This window comes from Octopus bimaculoides, chromosome 7 (genome assembly GCF_001194135.2).
Source record: "Octopus bimaculoides isolate UCB-OBI-ISO-001 chromosome 7, ASM119413v2, whole genome shotgun sequence".
NCBI classification, from domain to species: domain Eukaryota; kingdom Metazoa; phylum Mollusca; class Cephalopoda; order Octopoda; family Octopodidae; genus Octopus; species Octopus bimaculoides.
This window is the reverse complement of record NC_068987.1, coordinates 15,907,095-15,917,730: the sequence shown is the minus strand read 5'-3', so window position 1 is coordinate 15,917,730 and position 10,636 is coordinate 15,907,095. Positions and strand designations below refer to the sequence as shown.

General features: G+C 34.5%; 1 protein-coding gene across 3 annotated transcripts in view; it reads right to left on the bottom strand.

Moving 5' to 3' along the window:
* The window catches only part of LOC106873380 (serine-rich adhesin for platelets), a 178,690-nt gene extending 168,054 nt beyond the window's left edge, over positions 1-10,636 (bottom strand). For all 3 annotated transcript variants that reach the window (XM_052969284.1, XM_014920720.2, XM_014920721.2), the window contains exons 1-2: positions 10,505-10,636; positions 5,383-5,704 (exon numbers count right to left, since the gene is read on the bottom strand). Coding sequence is in view for 2 of the 3 variants with exons in the window: in XM_014920720.2 (XP_014776206.1) it covers positions 5,383-5,457 (75 nt within the window). In the remaining variant the exon portion in view is untranslated. The remainder of the gene's footprint in view (positions 1-5,382; positions 5,705-10,504) is intronic.

Sequence of the window (10,636 nt, the reverse complement as noted above, 5' to 3'; positions counted from 1 at the left end):
GGGGGGGGGGGATTCAAGCGCAACTTACACTCCTAATGCCCATGTATTTTATATATATATATATATATATACACACACACATACATGTGCATATGACTTGATACATTGCTATTCTCTTCTTTATCACTCCTTATTGACACCCATCTCTTGTCACCACCAACCTTAATTCCTAACCCTCATTCTGTATGATATTACCCCTCTACCACTTAACATTGGTATCTATCTCTCTTTCTCTCTGTCAACACTCCTTTGTCTATCAACTTCTTACCATATTGTCACCTCCCATACACCTGATGCTGTTGCTGATCAAAATCCTTACCAGCAATCCATCATGTACCTGTCTCTTACTCCTAACACTGTGAAGTTTTTCTTTCACTTTTCTATTATGGCCCCACTCTGGCTCTCTGATCCCTACCACTTGTGTAGGCAACAAAGAGAGAAACTTAAGGGAACAATGCAAAGACAGGTCATGCTTTATCTTGCTGGAGCTAAGGAAACTTTCTATTACTGGACCAAAAAAACAAGTAGAAATAACATACAGTAAATGCACCCAATAAACTAAAACTGATTTGTAATAGAAAAGGTACCCATCTGTAGAATCCCTGCCCCTCATCCCTTAAAATAATGGGAAGCACAAGCAATGTATGACCTGTATAGGAATCCACTTGATTTGTGACAAAATAGCCAGCCTGTGCTAGCACAGAAAAGCAGACAAAGAAATGATGATGTATGTAGTGTACACACACACTCCTATGACAATCATCAACCCCATTAAGGTGGCGAGCTGGCAGAAACGTTAGCATGCCGGGCAAAATGCTTAGCGATATTTCATTTGTGTTTACATTCTGAGTTCAAATTCCGCTGAGGTCTACTTTGCTTTTCATCCTTTCGGGTCAATAAATTAAGTACCAATTGCATACTGGGGTCGATGCAATGGACTGGCCCCCTCCCCAAAAATTTTGGGCCTTGTGCCTAGAGTAGAAAAGAATCATCAATCCTATTTCAAGCATAACCACCACTTCATTGCAGGCATAAGCCTATAACAGGTTTGATAATATTTCTAACACAGACCCACAGAAAACAAAACTAGGCCCTAATTTGTTTTTAATCTTTTAATAAAATAATATGCACATAATTTGGTCAGGAATCACACTAACAGTAATTCTGCCCTTTGGCATCCATCCAAAATGGATTTTAGCTCAGCAGTAGATGAGCATACCCTTGTACATAGAGGACAATAGCGCTCTGTTGGTGCTACTGGAGCTGTGTGCATATTAACATTACATATTGGTCTATTGCTATGACCTTTCATGATTAACAAGTTGAGTCTGTGTAAGTGTCCTGTGTCCACAGACTAATGCATGTGAAATTATCTTTAAACTCTATCATGAAGAATTTCAACAGCAGCATCTACTTTTCAAGCACTACATAATATATATGTCCACACACACACACGCATGCATTTATGATAGATCCATATACATAAATACACACACACACATATCAAATATATCTATATTAACCCATTTAGACATCTGCTTTACTGTAATAGCATGGGTTGGATGGGGGCTTATATATGGCATGGTTTTATGGCTTGATACTTTTCCTCGTGCCAACCATTACATGTTCTTCAAGTAAAGGATTTATTATTCTACATGTCTTTGAAAAGTCATCATGACTGACCAAAATGTCAACAAGGAATGTAAACATCAGTCTTTCACTCGAGTGAAACATTCATACACATTCAGTCATGCACATTATATATGTGTGTGTGTGTGTGTGTGTGTGTGTGTGTGTGTGTGTGTGTGTGTACATACACAATGAAATTCCAATAGTCTCTGTCAACAAAAATCACGCAGAACATATAGGTAGGCCAGGGAAATGTTTCAAGACATTTGTCTCGGATGCAGACTAAAAGTCTGAACAAGAAAACACGGTTGTGAAGCTAACTTGTTAACCACAGTCATGCCTACATCTACATACATACACATGGAATATAAATACACATACATAGTTGTAACACATACAAATATGAAATATATACATGCATGAATATATATACACACAGAGTTGTGTGTATACATATATATATATAGTTGTATTTACAAATATATATATATAGTTGTATATACACCCACACATATTTGTTCGCACATATGTATATCCATACATACTGTATTAACTTGTGTACAAGTCATACCATTCTAAACTAATTCTAACTGAAAAAAACTGAGGTACAAGTATCAAAGCCAAAACTATGAAGGGAAAAAATTTTGTACCGATTTAGCACAAAATTTTGAGTGCAACTCATACACAAATAAATACAATGTGCATACATACACATGCATCATTAACAAAGTTCTAACATCAACTTTTCCCTGCTTGTATGGATGGGACAGATGGCATTTGTTGAGGCAGATATTCCATACCTAGCCGTCCTTCCTGCCACCAAGCTATGTAATATTATTCCTTGCCAAGACATGTTTTCATGAAAGACTGAAAACAAAGGATGCCACTTGTACAACAGCAACAAGCTTATGCATAAATGTATGTGTGTGTGTGTGTGTGTGTATATATATATATATATATATATATATATACATACACACACATGTATGCCAGTGTGGATTGGACTGTTTGACACGATCTGACGAGCCAAAAGACTGCATTCAACTCTGATATCCGTTTGGGCATGCTTTCTACAGTTGAACGCCCTTACTATTTTCAACCAATTCACTGAGTATAGAGGGTGCACCTTTGTGGCACCAGAACAAGTAAGGTCACCAAATATCTCTCAAGACAAAACCCCTTGACAGAGTGGAGAGTGCAGTACTGAAGGAAGTGACTTTATGCCAGATGTTAAGAGGTTAAAAGTATGACAAAGAGTCAGGAACAGGTACCTTGTTGTTGTAGAGACACATGGCCATCCCCACAAGAGAGAAAGGTTAGTAGAGAGGTGTCAGAGCACACCCTTAAGGTACAAGGTGGATAAAGAAAGAATAGGAATAGAAACAAGGATGGCTGGGTGATTAGGCTCACAAAAGTATGAAAAGTATATATATATATACATGCATATATATATATATACACACACACATATATATATACATATATAAACATGTTTATATATATGTGGGTGTATAAATGTACATACATATATGCATATACATATATTTATATGCATACAATATGTATATACATATATATACACACACCTACCAGTGTATGTGTTTGTGTATGTATGTATGTATACTAATATATATATACACACACACACACACACATTGTCTTTACATCCACTTTCTCATGATTGCATTGTGTAGACAGACTTCAATGAGGCAGATTTTCGACAGCCTCATGCCCTTGTTACCAATCCTCATGTGTTTCCAAGGAAAGCAATATTTCTCCTTGGCCAGACATATTTACACAGAAGATTGGAAATGAAAGACATGACTCAATGGTGACACACACACACACGCTATTATTACAGACACATAAACTTATATAAACACACATTTCTTTCAGCCCTCTCAGAAGAATTTGGTCAGCCTAAAGCAATAGAAGATATTTGCCCAAGGTACCATACAATGGAACTGAACCCAAAACTATGCAATCGGAAAGCAAACTTGTTAACCATACAGCAAACACACACACACACACACATGTATATGTAAAAGCACCTATGCCAGTGACACATAAAAGCATCAGTGCCGGTAACATATAAAAAAGCACCCACTACACTCTCGGAGTGTTTGGTGTCAGGAAGATCATCCAGCCGTAGAAACCAAGCCGAAGACTGGAACCTGATGCAGCTCTCCAGCTTACCAGTTCCATTCAAACCGTCTAACCCATGCTAGCATGTAAAGCGGACGTTAAATAAATAAATATATATATAGAGATTCAGACTAATACGTATGTATACACATATATATACTTATTGACATGGTGTCTATGGCTGGGTCTCTTTCCTAATGCTAACCTCTTTACAGAGTGTCCTATGTGTTTTCATGGCACCACAGCTAGTGTTGTCACCTTGTAGCTAAAGAGAGTGCCCTCAAATGAGAGACAAAGGATAGTAGAGTGGTCAGTGTACGCAAGGTGTTAACGGAAGAGGCAGGAACAGATTTATTGTAGTGGAGGTTCATGTCTACCTCACATTTTACAGGGGTAGATAGAGGGAAGTAGCAGAATGTGAAGTAAATTATGGTGGTGACAAGGTGACAGAAGATGCTCTCACGATACCATATCCCAGAAGGTAAACAGAAGGGAACGTAGATATAGAAAAGAAACAGGGACGTTGGGTTAGGGTTGCCAATATATATACATGTATGTACGTACGTCAACGTTTGAATGAAATCTTTGATACCGTTCTGGTACCTACGGTTTCATGACGATGGAGACCAGCATTTTTTAAAACCAGAATTTACAACACAAACGACACTCCATTACTAAACCGATGAGAATAACAGAACGGTAACAAAATTCTATTTTAAAATATTGCTTATCTACTTTCCCATTGTTTAAAACTCCATCTTTCAGTTTGTTCTTAACATACACATAGATTTAGACACACACAGACACATTATATATATATACATATATATATATATGTACACACACCTGCAGTCATATACACATATAGACATATACACGTACAAAAATATACATAATATAATCACCCACCGAACTACTCTCATATTCATAAACATACAAACGTGTATATATATATATATATATACACACACACACACAAATGTATTTACATATATATTATGCATACACATGTACCGTACATATGTAGGTTATATATTGTGTGTGTAAATATGCGTATATAAATACATATATATATATATATCTCACACACAAAGAGATGATGATAAAGAGTAATAGGAAGGTTGCTGAAGCCGCTTAAGATTCAAATGTATGTGTGTGTGTGTGTGTGTGGGGGTGAGTAGATAGATAGTTAGATAGATAGAAAGATAGAGCTGGAGTGATGGTGAGACAAAGATTATGTGGGTATATTTGCTCCAACTCAGAGGTTACGATCGGCGTCTCTGGGGAGATAATACATAGGTTTATCACAACACCGACCGACCACCATCAGCTTCCCCCGCCCCGTCGCCTTTATCTTATATACATACATACATGTATGTATAAATATACACATATATATATCATAGACGTACATTCGTTGACCTAATATAGATCATTATTAATATATGTATACGTGAAGAAGAAAACAGAAAGAACAAAAGAAGTTAGAGTCGCTGTAATACAAAAATTACGATGATACGAATAATAATCATGATAATAATAATAATAATAATAATAATATACATCATTATACAGAAGAAGAGACAGGTAAGAGTAGTTTCAACTTACAATTTTGGATGCTTCTGACCAAGTTCTACTTTTCTTTTTCTTCGATTGCTTATCTCTAGAATTCTCCGTTTGCATTGCGGTCGTCGAAACATCACCCTAAGGGGTGTGTTAACGAACAATTACTCCTTTCCATGGCTTGCGACTATCGAGAGCAAGCGCCATTTTGAGACAATAAGGTTATGTGTCCCCGGCAAAGGCGTTCGGCACTTTCCGCCACAGCTTCGGCAATGCTCGCTGGCGCGTGTCACGTTCTCGACTCGAGCAAACCAAACCAGCTTGGCCTTCAGCCAGAAATGGATACGTCAAAGTGTTGCAATAGAATCTAGTTGATTGAAATAAATATAGAAGTTATAATTAAAAGATTAACTATCAAAACTTTTTTATTGAATTAATAAAGTGTTGGAAAAGTGTACTGTTCTTATATTTTTGTTTATCTCAGAATGATTAATTTTCGGTTCTTTGCTCACAAAAAAAAGAACGGCTTACACAATGGTTATATGAAAATGTACATCGGAACACATAGATGAAACAAGATCAGTTTTGATTTATAATTGTTGTCGTTTTTAGCCCCAGATCTAACATCAATGAGAAAATTTCGATCAAAGCTATTTTATTATGAGTGACCATCCTATCTTTACTCATCAGATGCGTCATGTTCTGGTTTTTAAAGCGGATGCGATTTGATGGAGATTTAGCTGTTATTTCTAGCAAGCCGAGTGACAGCATAGAAGGTCCCTCGTTCGGTGGTTTATTATTTTGAAATTCATGCCCAATCTGATAGCAGATTGATAAAATAGCGACTGTCTTCTCTTACCGATAATATGTCTTTATCGGATTTATTAACATTATCATAATTAGGAGTGTCTCCTTGATAATGGGTTCTAGCATATACCATGTTCTTTATTTGTTGTATTTCTTCTTCCTTATGGAATTAAAGCAAAAAATAAATAAAATCATTTATTCCGTTAAAGCTTCGGTGTAAACAAAAAAATATGTCTTTTTATGATGGCCTTCAAATCTTTGACGTTATAGAATTTGGCGCTTTTTTTTCGTTTCCGGGGGGGGGTATGAAAGTAAGTGTTTACATTGTCATAGGGGGAAGGTGTTTTTCTGGGCGAGAAAAAAAATATGCTATTTATTAACTACAAATAATAAATGGTCTTGATATATTTAAAAATCATTTTCACATCCATCATTCGGAGGTACTTTTGATGGACCTTTCATTTCATATCCTCAATACAACCAGGACAGATCAAAAGGCGACGAAAACAGTAATTTAGAACTAAAATAATTACCTCCTTTATTTGCCCTTAATTTCTCTAATGCCCTTTTGTTAACATTTAGTTAACGGTTAGTTAATAATCATGTTTTACTGATGTTAATTATATATATAATTTCAAAAATATTTGGTGGATTCATTTGAAATAATGGGAACGGCACAGTAGATGCTTCCTAATATCTATCCAGCTTTCTGGTGTTCAGTTTCTTTACAATATCGAAAACTTTCGATCTTCAATACTTTTTATTAGTGGAATTCTTTAACAAAATGTTTCAATTCTAAAAGGAACCAGTGATGCCTACACGTTATAGTATCCACTTTGATATTTGTATTATTTCAGTTAGATTCACCAAATATTTTATTATATTCATAATTAACGTGAAAAAGCCTGGACATTAACTACCCAAGTGTAGCGAATGTTGATAGAAGAGAGGTCTATCAGAACATGAAAGTGAGACAGTTGCTTTACTTCTAAATCATGGCCTTCTTCATCGCATTCGACTTTGTCCTGGTTCTGGTAAAGATAAATATCATCGAAGACTCGCTGATGATGAAGTTGAACAATTACTTTAAAATATTAGATAAGGTTATTTGTAATAAATAAATCATAATTAAGAATGCCTCGTTTCCTTTTTCTAGTTTACGAAAACAACTTCGTTTTTAACAAGGTAAACATTTCGGCTTTCATGTGGCCTCAAAAACTAAAAAAACGCAGACAATATGATTATATTAAGAAGAAAAAATTTCATCAATCATTTGATTTTGAAGAGAGAGAAAAAACTTCATGGGATTTGTATTATAATGTGTAAAATACTAAATATGCTCTAAAAAATGAAAAAAGCGGGGAAAAAACATTTGAGTAGAAGAGAGAAATAACATAGCAGAAATTATTATGTTGAGATTAAATGAAAGTTTCAAATTGGGATGATTAAATCCTGAGAGTTTCTATTTGCAAAGTATATATTTGTGACGGAATTTTTCAAGCGTTAGTGTTCCTTATGCTAGTTTAAAATATTTTTTTTGCGTTTGAAAAATTACCAACACAAAACTTTCGAATAAATTTTTTATCTTTCAACTTTGTGAGAAAATCTAATTTTCTCTAAATTTTTCCTAATATCAAATTTAGTTCATACTTCTAACAATATTCAAAGAAATACGCCTAAGAGATAAAGGACTTTTTTTTTTTTTTTTCATATATTAATAACACTATTTTAGACAAAGATATATTGTATTTGTTAGTAAATAAAAAGAAAGCCTTTAGTTTTAAAATATTATAAGTATTATTTTCATTGATTTGTCAAAACTGATGAAATAGATACCAAGAAAATTAAAATATTTACACGATATTTAAATATTTAAAATATCAGCAATTAAAGCTTTTTTTATTTTTATAGAAGAGGGAAATAATTTTACAAAAGCTTTTAATTTTAGAATAATCAACCCTTCATTCATTTCATAGAAATATAAAACATCTTGTTTTAATTCAACGAAGTAATCGCTTCTATTTACTAAAGCTACTACCAAATTTTAATTTCTGCTTATACGACTAAATATTTATTTCTTATAATAGCGAAAAAAATATACATGCGCATATTAATTTATAATAAATAACAATTTCTTCTTCCAAAGAAAAAAAATTCTTTGCGTTTACAACAGATCAAATTCCATCCATTGTTATGATTCATATAAAACCTATTGCAATAGATGTGTTGAAGAGACAATAAACATCAACAAAATCGACATTAATATGCCAATACACTTATTTATTATACGACGATCTTTGTAATATTTTGCTGCCTTCCCGCTTTATATTCTCAGCTTCTCTCTTTTTCTTTCTCTTTCTGGTCCTCTCACTCTTTCTCTCTCCCTCTCTTATTGTTGTCGTTTTGCCTCCCCCTCTCCGCCCAGATGGTCCGAGGTCTTAAGGGGAGATAAACACGTCAATTGTTTACACGATACAATAAAGAACGAACCAACGTGCGAGCCTATAAGTGGTCGTTCGATCTGCTAGAAATAGCAGCCAAATCTCCATTATTTTACACGGTCTTGAAAAAAGATAGGACACACTGGATTGTATAATCTTGCATAACCCTAAAAAGATTGAATTTTCATGGCTGGGGTGCCTTTGATGGGATGTGTGTTGAATCAATGCTATCTTGGCTCAAAACAACAATGACGACATAAGCTTTTATCTGCTGAGAAACCAATGAGTCGAGCGACCTTAACCTTTATTTATCTTTTATACTAAAGTCGTCTTCAAAATTCTAAAAGCTTTTGAAATAAAAATTGATAAAATTGTTGTAGACACCTTCAAAACAACTAAAAATAATATATCTATTAAAATTACGCATGAATTATTAATGAAGAATCAAAAAAAATATTCACACATTTTTTATGATAATTGAAAATAAACCCTTTGAATATATTTATATATGTGTAAAATATTTAAATTTATTTTAAAAAGTTCTGTAAGCTTAAATTATAATAATATTTATACGAAAATATCCAAAAGCTTTAACACTTCCAGGTGTTTACTTGTTAGAATGATCTTATCTCCCTTGTGTCAAATAATTATTTCAGTTACACCAAAACTAGTTCATACGGAGAACGAAAAACGAAACCACGTAAGGTAGCTAACTTATATATAAAATAGATTCTGTGTGTGTGTGCGCGCGTTTAGTTTGTAGTTTAAAAAACGTTAGAATGAACACATACTAACCGTAAATTAATTATTCAAATTTTAAATTAGTATTTAGACATAATTTTCTCGTTATTTTATTTCTCTATTGTTCAAGTGATTTTATTTTAAAATGTTCTTCACTGGAGAAGTTATTTTAAACTGCTGACTTTTTGCTTAGTATGGGTAAAAAACCAACGTCTGTTCTGCGGTGGAATTATTTTAATGCGAAGCTTTATCCCAACTCTTACTTACAGCCAAAGGCTGTTATAGTTAGAAAAGGGAGCGAAGATTTTCCTATTTTTAATTCTTGATTCAGTTTCTATCATTAATGCTTGTATTTATTTGGTATAACTAACAGAAAAGTCAGTTTCCAAGGCCCTCACAGAACCTCTTTAGGGTAAGGAGATCGATGTTATTAATGTTCCTCTCGAACCTTTTCACGTTGATACATGCGAAAAAGACGAGCAGAAAAGAGGATACTAGAGAACCGACGTTCTAGGAAGGAAGAACTGGACGTAGTGGTTAGTGAGGATCTGAAGGAATTAAGAATATGAGAGGAGTGGGTCGTGAATGTCTGAGTAAAGGTGGGAGGAGCTCAGTCATATCTGAGGAACTGAGGTCATTATAGTAACGATAAGGAAGGCAGAGAGATGAGACTGCGCACCAGTGGATCAAAGGCTGTAGTATGTCTGCGAGAGACTATGCTTGTCAGTCGGGTGGCCCTTTTCTAAATGCAGTCTAGAATATCCGTGTGTAAAATAGTAGCACCATCCCACTTGAAAGATCAATATTCCATTGCATACTTCATCTGAGCTTTGCGGGGACTGAAGAGAAGAGACAACCATTGGTGTGAGGTGCCATGTTAAGGATATTTTTGTGCCAGGAGAGATAAGCGTTGGTAACGTGGCCGAATGTTTCGAGCAGTTTGTAGGGTTGTCTCTTGTTGCCTGCTGATCATTAGTAAGCGGGCTTATAAAGCATTTTTCTTTTGCGTCTTTTAAATGGTATATATATTCTCCTTTTCTTCATCTTTACTAGGTACAACTAAAATTAAGGATTTGTTTTTTCAATGAAAATTATAGAGCGAAAATTCGAACATAGATCTGAAAAAAAAATTAGAAAAAGTAAAAACCGAAAAATTACGATAAGACGGTGATACCTACCCCAGTTTGTATTTATGAAAAAAATCGTTTTCTGTTGTCATTTGTATTAATCTTCAACGTGGAATATTGCTTGGCGGTTCAAAGTTAATGTTAACACACATTTCCACCCCTTTATGTTTCATTGGTGCAGCG